General features: G+C 45.9%; 1 protein-coding gene across 1 annotated transcript; it reads right to left on the bottom strand.

Moving 5' to 3' along the window:
* Positions 1-1494: 1494 nt before the first annotated feature.
* LOC142582047 (uncharacterized) lies at positions 1495-3449 on the bottom strand. Its single transcript, XM_075691468.1, has 2 exons — positions 3143-3449; positions 1495-1629 (listed from the first exon to the last, which is right to left on the bottom strand). The coding sequence occupies exons 1-2, from the start codon at positions 3333-3335 to the stop codon at positions 1619-1621; spliced, it is 204 nt and encodes a 67-aa protein (XP_075547583.1). The 5' UTR covers positions 3336-3449; the 3' UTR covers positions 1495-1618.
* Positions 3450-14920: the final 11471 nt, after the last annotated feature.

The raw sequence follows: 14920 nt of genomic DNA, 5'->3' as shown, positions 1-14920 counted from the left end.
TCGATTACTCTTTCAAAATTAGCACTCGAAGTGCATTAACGCTCGTGTAGGGCAGCCGACGAGGCCGGTTATCGAACTCGCTACCCCCATCGCGTGGTGGCCAGGAAAGTGATCCAGAGCAGGACCCACCAACGGTGGCCTTGAGTGTTGTGCGCAGAAGAAATATGTTCCTTTCGATTTCACGCAAGCGTCAGCAGAACATATGATTCTAGTGTTTTGCGAACGTGGAAAAACACCAAATTCTTTTTGAGAACGCACAAAGTAAACAAAAGGAAGAGGTGTTCAGAAGCCACCTAAGATAACTGTAAAAGTAAGCTAAGCTTGTGCAGTTTTCAACCATGTTTTTTCTTGTCCCTGTGTTCTTTTCCTGCATGTTCTCCCGGACAAGTTTCTGCCGCAATGAAAGTGTAGCTACAGCAGCTGCTGGGCCGGAGCTTGTGCAAATGTATTAAGTGCCATCCTGTACTCTGCTAACTGCTTAATACAATGTGCGCCAAGTCGTCTGGCAAGTCTGTTATTCTTTTCGGTTCCGCGGAGCAGATAGTGAACTACTGCAGCTTCATACTTGCCATGGTTCTGCATTTCTCAAGACGTGACACAAGAAATATGAAATTGAAATCTAACGAAGAATGGTGCACCTTGATTTATTTTAATACGAGTGTTGTACAATAAATAAGATGTCCATGTTTCCGGTTCCCCAGCTGAGACGAACACGAACGAAACTGTGGGACTGTATTAACGAGCACCGTCACGAATACGCTTCGAATCCGTCGAGCCTTCCTTTCGCTTACTAACAGTGCCTCTTGCACGGCTGCACCTCGCCGTCGCGCGCAAGCATGACAGCGATGCGTGCAGCTTTGCTTGAACATTGTCGTGAACGTGTGTCTCACATTCGCCGCGTGCACCCCACGTGCGCCGCCTTCAAGCCTTCGTCATATTGTGAACCTATTTCACGTATTCAGCAATGTGCTTCATTGGCCAGACGCATATGTGTGTGTGAACGTTGGGTTAGCAGTGAGGTGCTACTTCTTACCTTTGCATACACACAAAAACACACACACGTTTCGCGTATAGTTCTGCGGAAACGCGCAAGGTGGAGAGAATTGATTACTTCTCTCCACCTTGCAGGTTTCCGCAGAACTATACGACAAACGGCTGCCTTTGCTTCTGATTTGTTGATAAATTCGACTTCGCCTGGTGTGTGATAGCCGCCTGGTTAGCATAGAAGGTCGAGCGGCTGCTCCGGAAAGGTGGTGGTCACGGCATCAAGTCCCCAGACCAGGATGAATTTTTATTCAACTGCGAAGCTTTTCTTTCGAGGAACGCGTATGGGTTTCATTCTTAGCACTTAGGTACGTTTGGTTGGATGCCTCATTTTCCCTTTACACACACACATACTCACGTGCTAGAATTTACCTTTTAACTGGTAGTTACAGAAAAAGAATGAAAGTAAATTAAGGACCCAGAATAACGAAGGAACTGCGAAAACCAGCATACTGTGACATCCCTTTATTCCGCCCTGCTGTGACAATTTAGGGATGGGGGTAAATGGTAAACAGCCAGATGGCGCAAGTCAGGGCTCCAGGCAACGTCTGTAGTGTCGCTACGTCAAGGTAACCTAAAACACACCTGCAAAACAAAGTAAATCATGTCAAATTAGGTTTGAAGTAGCGCTACAACACAAGAAGCTTCCAAATGCAACCCAAGCCTTACATATGAAATACCTTCCTTTCAGGAACCTCCAAGCGAGGAGATTCCTGGAAAAAGTAAATTTCTTTTTTAACTAGAAATCTACGAAGAAAAACATAACTTTTGAAGCTTTCTTTCGCTTATCGACTTTCATATTACACAGTAACATGGAAATGAGTGGCGCGGAAGGCAATTTATACAACTCCACTGCTACTTGATGCTGCCAGTGCCTCATTCTTAAAAAGAAAGCTTCATATCTCTATGTTGGAAGGTCGCGTTGTGAAGTACAGAAAATCGGAGTGCTCGTGCCACTGCTCGTGCATTCGTGGCCCTCTTCTACGTCGCTTCTTCCACATCGATGCTACATCGCATCCTCCACATCGCTGCCACATAGATGCCGCAAATCACGCCAACAGAGGCACAAAATTAATTAAGGCACTCGAACCCATCACCTCTGCTCGCAAGAAACAAGTAATAAGTAGTAACAACGCATTCGAATGAGATTAACTAGTAATTTAATGGATGTCTCTCAAGCAAGGACTTCGCCTTCACGCTCTTTGGCGTATGCTAAAGAGACTGTCAAGTTTTTTTCCTTTGCTCCTCTCAGCATTTGCATCACAATGGCGCTGTAGATCTCACTTAATACCCGCTGTAATGGCGTATTGGCATTGGCATTGAGCAGCAAACCCGAGGGCGTAGGGTTAATGGGGGAGAAATCGAAAAGCACCCGTGTACCTAGCGTTGGGCGCACGTTAAAGAATGTCGGGTAGTAAACATTATTCTGGAGTCCCCACTACAGTGTGCCTCACACTCATATCACCGTTATAGCGCGTAAAACTTCATAATTGTTTTTCTAACTGAATGCCACCCGCCGTGGTGGTGCTGCGGCTATATGCCCTCCGCCGGTCAGCATGAGGTCTCAGGTTTCTGTTCTTTTTGTTTTTCGGCTGTGGCGGCCACATTTCGACGGGGACGAAATGCGAAGACGCTCTCGTACATAGATTTAAGTGCAGGCTAATAAAGCTCCGGTGAGGAAATTAACCTGAACCACTTCACTGTAGCATCCCTCATAGCCCGATGGTGCTTTAGCACGTTAAACACCATGAATAAGATAATGTCAATCAAACAGTAAATTAATCAAGAAACGAATGAATCAATCAATCAACCATCTCAGTGAAGCCTTGCGCACTGTAGATTAGATCCAACAGTTTGTTGCAGTGAAACAGGAGCAGCTGGTAACAAAGAACAGCTGCGTGTGTACTCGCATTCGTGACCATGTTTCAGTTGCAGCTCGCCAAACTTATCATCTCGGAGTGTAACTTAAAATGCGGTGTAAGCTTTTCGACGTTGCAGACTGGGCGATTAATTCTGGCAAAACACGTCGCGCCAAATAAATCCAAGCATCCGCTGTGCCGCCATAACTCGCTCAAATGCGAGCAACAGTTGTACTCGCCTCGGACACACCAGGTACCACCACAGGGCTTGGGGCAGCACTCCAGGCCTCGGACGGCGCACTGGAGTGGTGTGCACGTGCTGTAGGCGCAGTCGCTGAAGACGCCCTCGTTGCTGGGGCATCTCGCATCAGCTGCGGTGGATGCCACGCACAGGAACAGCAGAGCCACCAGGGCAGCGGTGTGGGACTTCATCTCGCAGTGTGTGGATCTCGCTGCGTCTATCTTGCTGGCTGCGGCTTGCGTCTGACTCTGCAGCGTAAATGAGCTCAATTTATATGTGGATCACCCGGACTCGCGCACAGCCGCCGCGGGTAGTCAAACCACGCGCGACAGCGTCACCGAAGAGGCGGCGTCGTTCTTCACGTGTGCGATTCAAAACAAATCACGTAGGTTGCAAGAGTTGCCCATACCTTGCTCTTTTTTCGTCTGATTCGTTCAAATATACACTACGATAACTAAAATAGGTAAAAACAGTCCTTGAGCTTTTCGCAGAGATTAATGAAGCCCGGAGAAAAAAAAAGACAAACTGACTTCACCGGTACAGTAAAGACAGCGACGGAGGAGCCTGCTGTGCACGCGTGTCCCTCGCACTCTCCCCAACCAGCCGACGCCCCTGAATGTTGCGGCCGCGTCTGCAAGAAGTGGGGTCGGCGAAGTGCGGACGGCGTCTTGTTTTCCGTCGTATAGCAAGGTAGCTTTCTCTTTCTCCTATCGGGTTGCGGGTATTTATTGGTCAGCACTCTCTATAAGGCGACATTTAGGAACCTCAGAAGCCACGGACCCAGTATGCGTAACACGGCGCACACGATAGAGTCTAAGCAGCATTTAAGTTCTGCACCAATGCATTGCTGCTGACGCTACTTTTGTGGAGGAATGTTACGTAGGTCTCATCCGCAATTTTTAATTCACAATCTTGTCTATTTATGTAATCCAATCCTTCAATGGCGGAAGGCATTACAGAAGGATATAGTGACGAGCGATCAAAAATAAAGAGTTACATGATGAAGTATTGTTGTAGTTTGAATACAACCACAATTGATGGTCGTTTTAAATACAGAAATATTAATGTTGTTTTTCGGTCGGTGTTCGGGAGGCTTGAGGGTTGCACGTGAACATCTCTCTCGGAAACTGATTTTTAGTTCGTGCTGAGCCAAGTGTTTTAAGAAATTAAGCTTCTTTGAAGCGGAGCTTACTGCAGGGCAGTGTTCGGCATGGGTTGTCAGTTTCACACCTGACACGTATGCGAGCGAGGCTTCAGCAAGCGGGATTATAAGTATAGCGCTGCACGTCAATTGGCTGGCTTAAAGTGACAGTGAGCGCAGCTCTGTTCGGCAGAATCAACCGATAAGTCACGACATACAACCTGCTCACATAATGTCGGCTGATAGCACACAGACGTAATGGAGCATTTTTCTCATGTTTGGCAAAAGCTGGCTTTGGTAAGTTGCGTTTGTGCGGCTGGGCGCGCGCCATCGGCTTGTCCCCATTTTCGACCGATCCCCTAAAATGGGCATAGGGCACTGTCACCTAATGGCCATACAATACTTAAATATATTTAGATATGCGCCATCCACAATCACCATATAGATAGCATTACATGTCTCACACCATGCAGTTAGCTAATTTGGACTTATTTCAGCATAGCGTGTGAACAGGTAAACGTGCCCTGCAGCTGACGTGAAACCGCCGTCTTGCAAATGTCTGCTAGCTTTCAAGTCAGCTCCTTCTAACCTGACAAAGCGAAGCATCGCCCGATCCTGCCCTAGCAACTTTAACACTGTCATGTGCCATCACCAGGTGGCAGGTCGTTTCCTATACCAAGTGAAAGGACTGCAGCAAGCCAGTTTTCTCATCCTATAGTTGACTTCCAAATCGGAACGGCCATTGCCCACGTTAGGAAGGCGAAACGAGGAAAGAATTATAAAAATTGTCAAAATTATCAAAACAGTCCTCATTACAATAAAACAAATCCCAAAGGTAAGGGGAACTCATACTTTTCAACGCCTTTGCACTGGCCATACTCAACAAAATTAAAGCAAAATACAGGCGTTTCACCACCTATGCGAGTGGACACGCACAGTCCCCATCGTGGCGCAGCAGTTCTCTCCGGCGTGCATCAAGTAATCGGACAGGCTTAAGGCGCTCTGAAATGGTTTGGACAAATTTTGTAGTAGCAAACGGTACAGCTGTAGTGAAACATTCGCAACGCAATTTTAAATAATGTGTCTCACATTAAGAGAGCTACGGGCGGTTGCAGGGTACCCTCCGCTATAGCCATACTTTTCCTCCTCAACTCATTCACCGAGTGATTGGGGCTCATCTCCGCTTTCGTTGGCTCTGTGTCCTGATGTGACGTGCTATCGTCTACTTCCGGTGTTTTGGAGCCAGCGCACAAAGCCTCGCCGACCTCTGCGCCAGCCGCTTTGATAACGACCCTGAGCGAAAGCTATCCTAGCAGCATGAATTGCGAGCGTGCCGTTTCGATTCCAGTTTTGACCGTCGTTCGCGTACTGGACCTGGCGATTGAGGAGCGGTTGAGCCGGCTGAGCGAAAAGATGGATTTTTACTCGCAAGGCGACACGCCTTTTTTGCAATCCTGAGCTCTCAACGTTAACTACAGGAGCAATGATTGCCCACCATCAAACTAACCGGATTACCCTGATGACGACAACGGTCACCATCAAGCGTAAATACGGAAACCAAGCTTCTCTATTCGATACGTGGTGTTGTGGTAGTGATCCACCGGCGTGATTTAACAGCCGGAACCTCGCCAATACTGGCGCCGATAGCATACAGACAGTCCGATGCGCTGTAGTCACTCCGCTCGGCTGCAGCCTTGCTCAAGGACACGATGTCGCAGCTTGACGTGTTCCCAATCGCTAGGTTTCTAGCCCACAACGTAAGTATGGTGGATAGAGGATATGTGGACCCACCGATCGTAGTTCACCACTTGTCCGCATCATGATGCAGAAATGGCACTGCTGGTGGTAGAACGGTGCTTCTGCACGCATCGTCATCCGTACGTAGGGAAGAGTGTTGGTGGTGTAGACAAGAGGCGTGTTTAAGGATATTGCTGCCGCAATGCTTCAAATGCCGTTCGAGAAGTGCAAGCAAAGCTGAGTGGGTATTTATGCTATCGTCAGAAAACACAAAGTGCTGGAATTATTTGCCTAACTTCTGTGCAAGAAATTTTTTTTTGGGGGGGGGGGGAGAAGAACCGGTTTTTGGAGAAGTGCGGAATTAACTTGGAGCATTAAGCTGTGAACTGCGGCGTCGTTTTTTATCACATTTCGTGCGGCCAAGTATTGCTTAAATCAAATAAATAATGAAGTTCAACGAACAGAAGCAATTATTTCACAGCGGGGCTATGAGAGTCGCCGCAGGCGAGGTACTCGGTATTACTTGTTGAACACCTCAGAATCTTTAACATGGGACTAAGCCTAAGTACACCATCGCTTTCCTTTCCGACCCAGTCAGAATGCGGACTCCACGATAGATAAACGAACCCATAACCTCATCATCAGCAACCCAATGATAACCATCCAGCCATCAAGAGGGGTATAAGAATACACCTTGGAGCAAGGATGTTGCACTTGGTGCTGAATGTACAGCTCCCTTGTAATCAAGTCTTGTTGTCGTTCCCCTTTCTCAAAGTTTAGCGAAAAATCCTTACAAGTGTTATCGCGGCAGCTGGTAACATTTTGTTTATTTCAGCGGCAAGCGAACTTACCTTTCCTGCAGAGTTACAGGGTACAGCCGTCGGTTCCTTCCATGGAAATTCACACGGTAGCAATTCAAGTTTATTGAGGATATTTTACAAACTAATTTCGCACCAAGAGAAACAGCGGCAGCCATTTCCACTGCCAGAGCCAGGGGTCGAGCATGAGGCAACACCTACGCAATGACAACTCCGCAAGCGCCGGCACAGTAACCTTGACGTCGCAATTAGCGCAGGCTTCATTCGCAGCTTATTGCTGTGATCTCACCGAGTGTCTCCAGTTGTGCGATCACAGTTGTGATCACACAGGTCCTGCGGCTGTGTAATCACAATGACGTGGATAACAGTCAGAAATACTCTTCACCCTTCTTTTCTGGGGCACAATATTATACAGAAGAGCTAAGCACCATATTATTACACCTTTGGTAAACTTCTCTTCGTCAACAACACGAGTGAGATTTTGCTTGAGGAACCGTTCCTAAAAGCGTCCTTTGTCCACAAGTGGCGTCCAATGCGGTGCGTGTCGTCACTGAGAACAATGCTTCTTTACCCTCCCCTGACTTACACTGCAGAGCGAACCAATAAGTCTGCGCGCGGCTCCTTATTGACGCGAAAATACTGTCGCTATTTGGTGCGGATTCCACTTACTCAGTTTCGAAAAGGAGCTTCGGCTAACCATCTAGCGGTCTTTTCGCCGTAGAAGCTTCAAAATATTTTAGCAAATTGCATGCACGAAATAACAGAGGCCTGTATCTCTTCATTGGACAAATTGACGGTTACAGATTTTATTTCTTGCTTGCCGTCTGCCACAAGCACCAGACGACATGCGCCGCTGAACACCGTTGTACTGAGAACAGCGTCACCTTTTTCTCATGATGCGGAAAACTGGCGAACTACGCTCCACACGGGTCGGTAGGCACACCTACACCTCTGGCAACCATAATGCTAATAAGACGATTCATTGTGCTCGCTAAAGGGAACCTAGAAGCCAACACTGACCGCGCAGCTGGCGTCATCATGGAGCACGTTGTAACAAAAGCAGACGGCATTTGCGGTGTGCCGTGACTGCTTGAATGTAGTAAGTTGTTCTCATCTATTCTGTTTTTTAAATTTGTAATGCGAATCATTCTTTGCGAACTTCAGGCGTTTTTTTTTTTGTTTTTGGTGTACAAAACGAGGACGAAGAAGAGGCTGAAACACACGAGCGCAGACTTACGACACTGTTTTATTTTGAAGCAAGTGACCACACATATAGCAGAATCTGTGGCACATCACGTGTGCGCCGCCCGCAGAAAATACCTATCTCTGCGCAAGAAGGATAGCTCCTCGCTGGACAGGGCGATGGGTGGTTTTGACACACAGATATCGCCACACCTGCCAATCAATTCCGCTTCGATGCTTTCCCGGATTAACTGATTACGACTCCTGCTGAAGATTCAGCATGCATTATGCACCGATTTACACGTGATCGTATTTGTGGCGTCTGCCTGACTACGCGCACAATTTCTACAGTGGGCATCCAAAAAAACTCCTCTCATTTCTATCACATTGTAGTGATGTTCCCGTAGCCTGTCATTAAGGCATCGTCCACTCTGACCAACATAGTTACACATACAGTTTAAAGGCAGATTATAAACTATTCCTTCTGCACATTCAAAGAACTTTGACTGATGTCTCTTTGTGGAAGCAGGCTCTTTCGGGGCACACGCACTGGTCAATCTGCACAAAGACTGCTGTCTATCGAGAGCGGAGAAGTCGGAGTGGCTCCGTCTTGCCCGTCTGCACAGAAGACTCCTCCGGTGTTCTGCTCCGGCTCCAACTGCGCATGTGGAGGCTGCGCGCAGTCGCGCGGCCGTATCTTGAGAGCAGTCTGCGTTGGGGGGCAGCGTCTAGGGGCGACTCGTAGCTTTGTGCGTGCTGTGTGTCCTCGGTCCTCACTCGGCGTTGAAGCGATAGTAGATCGCTCGCTGCAGCTGGCGCATTTCCTCGCGCCAGCGTTTCGACTGCGAGCGTTCGCAGTCATCGAGTGTGATGTGTTCATGTTTGCTGTGCACGCTGTCAGCATGCTTGTTAATTTAGTTAGCAAGTGAATGTTAACAAGTTGATGGGCCGATAAAAGTACTATCCTTACTTCGTATGGCTGTGTGCTAATTTTCTCTCGTAATTGGTGCTTCGCTACTCGGGCCAAACTGCGACATCCTTCTTTTTATTTATTTGAGTGTGTGTTTCCACTTCCTGTTCCAGCAATGTCCGCCTCTTCGAATGATCCAGCACAAAGAAAGGAATTATGCAATCTGCCGTGAGAGAGTCTTTAAAATTCTGTAAAACTTAAATATGGTCATCCCCTATACAAAACGTCACACACAAGGGAGCATTGTTTCGGTTTTCCTTGTATATGATTTCTTGTACATGCTGGAGCTTGTCAAGTAGCAATGAAGTCAGTTGGTCGTAGCAGCCCATTTTGTCCGTCTTCCCCTTTGCCATGTAGCCTTTGCCCCCGGTGCCTTCAATTAGGAAATGGGATGGTTCCCGAAAATAACACCACGAGCGGCAATTTCGTTCGTGTATGCGTTAGCAATGACAATTTGCCTATTCAGTTTTAGACTTGAAGATTTGAAGCCAGTTAGCCAGACTGCTCCTGCTGGTGTTTAGGACATGCTGTTTAAATAAACAGCATAAATTTTCGCGCCAGTTTTGGTATATTCGTCCCTAAAATGCTATTTAAGACGAATTGGTGTTCCAACTAAGTTACCCAATACTTCGATCCCCGTACACCATTAAAATTATTTATTTAGACAAGACGAGGCATATTGAGTTCAGTCATTGCCATCATGCTTTAATTTCTAAATTGCAAGATCTGCGTAAAGCTAATAATTTAAATGTTACCTAATCAAAAGTCTCTGCTTATCCAACTGAACATTTCGTTTCTTCGGTCCCCGTACCACACCAATGCAATATGTGCATCGTCAAGTAAATGAATTTTAGGAGTGCCATTCCAATTCCTTGCACATGAACGTTTCTGTTTTATCCGCGCAAGAGTAGAAAAGAAAGATGCATAAGCATACTATTCCTTAGATGGAGCCTTTATTCATTGCCGCTCTCGTCCGTTAATGAGAAAGGTAAGAGAAAAACATTCGTTCGCATATATAAATTCACGCTGAATAACGATATAGGACAGCTTACGGATTAAAATACGGACGTGACGGCTCAAACACGTATGAATGATGAAAATATATTTTAATGAACAATCCAAGAAGCCCGATGCAAAGTTCATACCAAGTAAGACTTCGCTCGGGCAAGACCACACAATCTCCTCAATACTTAGAAGCATGCACGCTGTTAAACAGAGAAGGATAGGGCGTGAAAATCAACAGAGAGAACCTCAGCGGCTTGCCGTTTACAGATGAGATTCAGCAAAGTTCCATATCAAGCGCGACTTCTTGTTTGCGAATGTGTCAACCTCGAAATATAGTTCTGTATTTTTTTATGACTGACAGTCTTGTGTGAGTGTACAAGATTATCGCCACCATATAAACACAGCTGGTAATGTAGGCAAGAAAAGCATAGGGGTAATTAGCTATGGTTGAAATTTACACGCATAAAATATTGAAGAAAATGAGAAATGAGAGTGGACGACAAGATAACTCGTCGACGGCGGGGACCAAGCCCGCAACCTTCGCATTAGGTGAAGGTTGTAGGTTACGTATTATGTACCTTTAATTTGTATCTTTCATCTGAAAGGTTGCGGACACATTAAATTGTATACATTTTTTCTAGTATAAGTTCTATTCTTCCTGACTCATTTCATCGTCATAATCGCGTGCGTGTTCTTTTCTTGTTAAATCGCTGTGAAGTACTTGTCTTGTGCGCAGTACCGAGGTTTTCCAGGTGTCAGGATGTCAAACTTCTGTCCTGGCATCTTGTTTTCGTTGAAAACGAATAACCTTTCACTTTTATTATCCAATTATTGAAGAACTTAGCAGATAAAGTGTAAGAGAAGGCTTGAGGAATAATAGACGGAAGACTAAAGTTATGCTCAACAGCAGAGCAAGAAAACGAGAATGCTTGGTTTGCAATCAGCCTCAAGAATCTGTGCAAGAGTACGTTTGCATAAACCAACTGATCAGAGTGGGCACGGGTCCAAATGAAGCAAGTATACAAAAGAAGAAATATTTGGTTGGAGCACAAGACATGACCGGCAGGTTAGCGTTATTGCTGAAACGAAAAGTGTACAATCAATGCATTTCATCCACATTGACACATCGAGCAGAAGGTTGTAAGTGAATGACAAAGCTTGAAATGAAGTTATGGACCACGCAAGGAGCAACGGAATCAAAAGTCAGAAGCGTAACGCTAAGTTCAGAAAGACAACAGTCTGGATTAGAGCTAACGGGGGTAGCCCATATTCTAGTTGACATTAGCAGGGAAAAATGGAGCTGGTCAGGCTTTCAATAGGCAGAGACGATAACCCGTTCTCTCTATGAGTTACACAATGGGTACCAATGGGAGTGAAGCACAGTAGAGGAACTTGGTAGTGTGATAAAATAGGGAAATTGTCAGGCATAGCAGGGTGCCAGCTGGTGCAAGGCGCGTATAAATAGAGATGGCCTGGAGAAGTATTTGTCCTGCAGCCGCCATAACATATTACGATGATTATGATAATGATGATGACGATGACGATGATGATGATGATGACACCCGAAGACATCTGAAATTTTGAAGAAAAGTAAGAATTCGTAATTTTTCATAAAGCCTACACTAAAGTGCAGTACTGATGCTCACTCCAACGAGCCTCAGTTCAAATCGGTCCATTTTACCTACACGTTACATTGCGTCGGTACTATACATGTGACAGCCATGGTATGAAGAAGCAACCAAGTATCAGCAACACCTGCCTTTTCACACTAATATAAACGTTCTTGCGACTTGAAGTAACTTATCCTACGGATTTCGTATCGCTTGAAAGCGTGTTATAAATATGTACTTCGATTATTCTCACCTCTCTTTCTACCAGCTGTCACATGTCGTATTTACTGCAGAGCCAAAATTATTTATCGACACTGGGCCATATGGCCTTATGGCTTTTCGCCTTTTTCATCGCAACTTCTGCATTCTTGCTTCACGATTGCCTCACATCAAAATGTTCCGACTCCCTGTATTTGAAGAAGGCGACGAAATACATATAGTGCATACAACTCTAATTAGAAGTCATGTTTGTGCAAAATTGTTTAGCTTTTATGTCTGTCATATGAAGTGCTTGACATTTTTCTCGTATCTGGTGATGTTTAATTACCCTAGCGCGTAGCCACTTCTTTTTCCTTATTATGTGTGGTTCACTTGCTAGCAGAATAGCCTCAGTACGCTTATTCAGAACAGTTCACGCTCTTAGAGTAAATGTTAGTCTGTAATGACCTAATGACTGTAAACTAAGTTACTTCTACTACTTAAAAAATTGACTGTGCTTTTGAACACGCCTTTCTCTAAATGCAATGATATTTAACAAGTAACCCCGACTGTTCATCATTATACTTCACGTTCTAAGCGATCACGTTAATTTATGTTTTTAAAACCATGAAAAAAGCAGAAATGTAAGGTTACGCTTGACTAATTGTTCTCAAAGATACGGCAACCATCACTCAGCTCCGAAGAAAATAACCTACATAGTAGGGAATATCGGTGTGATTTTTCAGGGCAGGTTCACTGCATAGTAGTGGCAAGCTATAAAACCTGCAATTGAACGCAGATTTGTCACTGTTTTACTTGATCTCGTCTGGACGCATAAGGCGGAACGGTTGCATCAACTGTATATTTTTATTGCATTTCCGCTCTTTTGTGATTCCTTTCATCCTACTTCAAGCAATCACTACACTTTTCATCAAATTTTGTTTCTTAGACTTTCGAGTAAGTGCGCAGAAACAGCCCAAGCCTGTTTTCCTCAATATACGTTCACTGAGAATACTTCAAGACTCATATTTATGAAATCTGTCTGCTTTTACGATTTTGATGCCGCGCATCCCAACTTGGCTTGCCCACTGCTACCAGGACTATCTATTTAGTAGCCTCACCCACATATCATGGCCCTATAAATGAGAAACACTAAGCCTTTGAGGCTTCCCGAGAAGCAAGCCGCCGTGGTTGCTTAGTGGCTATCGTGTTGGGCAGCTAAGCACGAGGTCGTGGGATGACATCCCGGTCACGGCGGCCGTATTTCGAAGGGGCGATATGCGAAAACACCCATGTACTTAGATTTGAATGCACGTTAAAGAACACCAGGTGGTCCGATTTTCCGGAGTCCCTCAGTACGGCGTGCCTCGTAATCAGATCGTGGTTTCAGCACGTAGAAACCCATAATTTTCTTTCGCGAGAATCATCTGTTTTAGGAAAGCTTTCTGATATTGCGCACTCTTCAAAGATGATACCAGCACATATTGGGTTCAATAAACATTAAAAAACCATTTTTTTCTAAGATTGACCCCATGTCACAGAAGAGATCAAAATGCACATGGTGGTGGCATACTTATTCAGCTGGTTACCAATATTTCCTCCTGTCGAATACAAGTCGACGCTGCTGGGTGCGAGGCCATGTTCTCTAAACATGAACTTCTAAACGGTACGACACACAGTATGTGGCTCTTATCGTCCCCCAAACTCTTCGCCAAACACTATCACTCACTTTCAATGCTTATTTGATACAGTCCATGGAGACACATAATGGTAAAAGGGGAGGACTTTACCTGATAAGAAATGAACTGTACCATATGCAAAAACTCTTGTGGCGGGAGGTTCTAACATTGGAACGATGACGCATGCTGAATCTGCCTGCACTGGGCAAGACTTTTCTTCGACCAACCCGTGAAAGTAACATATAATAAAGTAACTTTGGCAGCAGTGGCGGCGGAGCCGACATATTTATTTGCTTTGATCATCCTACACACAGGTTTTTCCTGCCTCGAGGCGCACCGACGTCGACTGCTACTTGGGGGCTTCACCGCTGCGTCTGCGTGGGATTGTTCCCGTTTTACCACATCATACCGTTTTGGGTTGGGTAGCATACGCACTTACGGCTGACGTAGCATCGGACGTCGTCCTTACTGCAGCAGTTAAACATGGCTGAAGAGAGAGAGAGCGAGAGGAAAGGGGAAAGGCAAGGAGGTTAACCAGAGAAAAAGATCCGGTTGGCTACCCTACACTGGGGAGAGAGGGGAGGGGAGGTAAAGTGGTAACAAAGTAGAGATAAGGAAAGGAAGGAGCGTAGACACACAATCACAATCGGTCACTGGCACCGAATACTGTCATCGCACAGCACAGTGACACTTGCCGCACTATCAACATCTGTTCAGGCTACAGCCGCCTGTCCAATTCTGTCGCCCTCAAAAACCGCAACAGTGCCCTCGTCGCCCTCTGCTGCGATGGCTTGTGATGGCGGTATTTTAAAATAAGTTCGTCTGTGAGAGGTCTTTGGACAAAGCGCGCTATCGCGGTTGCGAGTGATTGTCTCTGCAAATTATATCGAGGACAGTCACAAAGAAGGTGTTGAAAAGTCTCGTTACCACAGTCCTCACAGGTGGCGTCGTCGGCCCATCCAATTCGGTAAGCGAAAGAATTGGTGAAAGCCACCCCTAGCCATAGTCGACAAAGCAGGGTAGCTTCGCGACGGCAGAGTCCAGCTGGAATACAAAGGCGTAGAGGGTAGTGAAGATTCTGGAGTCGGTAGTCGTGAAAACTTCCAGCGTTCCACAAGGAGAACGTGATGTCACGGCTGATAATTCGAAGTTTTCGAGCGGCATCTGTCCTTGATAACGGTATCGGCTCCTCTTTGTCCCCTTGAAGAGCCGACCGAGCAGCGTTGTCAGCGTGTTCGTTCCCTATGACTCCGCAGTGACTTGGAAGCCACTGAAATGTCACGTGGTGTCCTTTCTCAGTTAAGGTATGAATGAGTTCTCTAATCTCAAATACCAGGTGTTCGTTTGGTCAGCGCCGCAGGGCCGATAGCAAAGATTGCAGTGCAGCCTTCGAGTCACTGAATATTGACCATCTTCGAGGTTGCTCTTGGCTGACG

The sequence above is a fragment of the Dermacentor variabilis genome, chromosome 5 (assembly GCF_050947875.1).
Source record: "Dermacentor variabilis isolate Ectoservices chromosome 5, ASM5094787v1, whole genome shotgun sequence".
NCBI classification, from domain to species: domain Eukaryota; kingdom Metazoa; phylum Arthropoda; class Arachnida; order Ixodida; family Ixodidae; genus Dermacentor; species Dermacentor variabilis.
Note: the sequence above shows the minus strand (reverse complement) of the source record. Positions and strands in the feature narration are given on the sequence as shown.

Bases quoted from the DNA above. Each gene is read 5' to 3' on its own strand.
- LOC142582047 (XM_075691468.1), bottom strand. From the start codon at position 3,335: ATGAAGTCCCACACCGCTGCCCTGGTGGCTCTGCTGTTCCTGTGCGTG.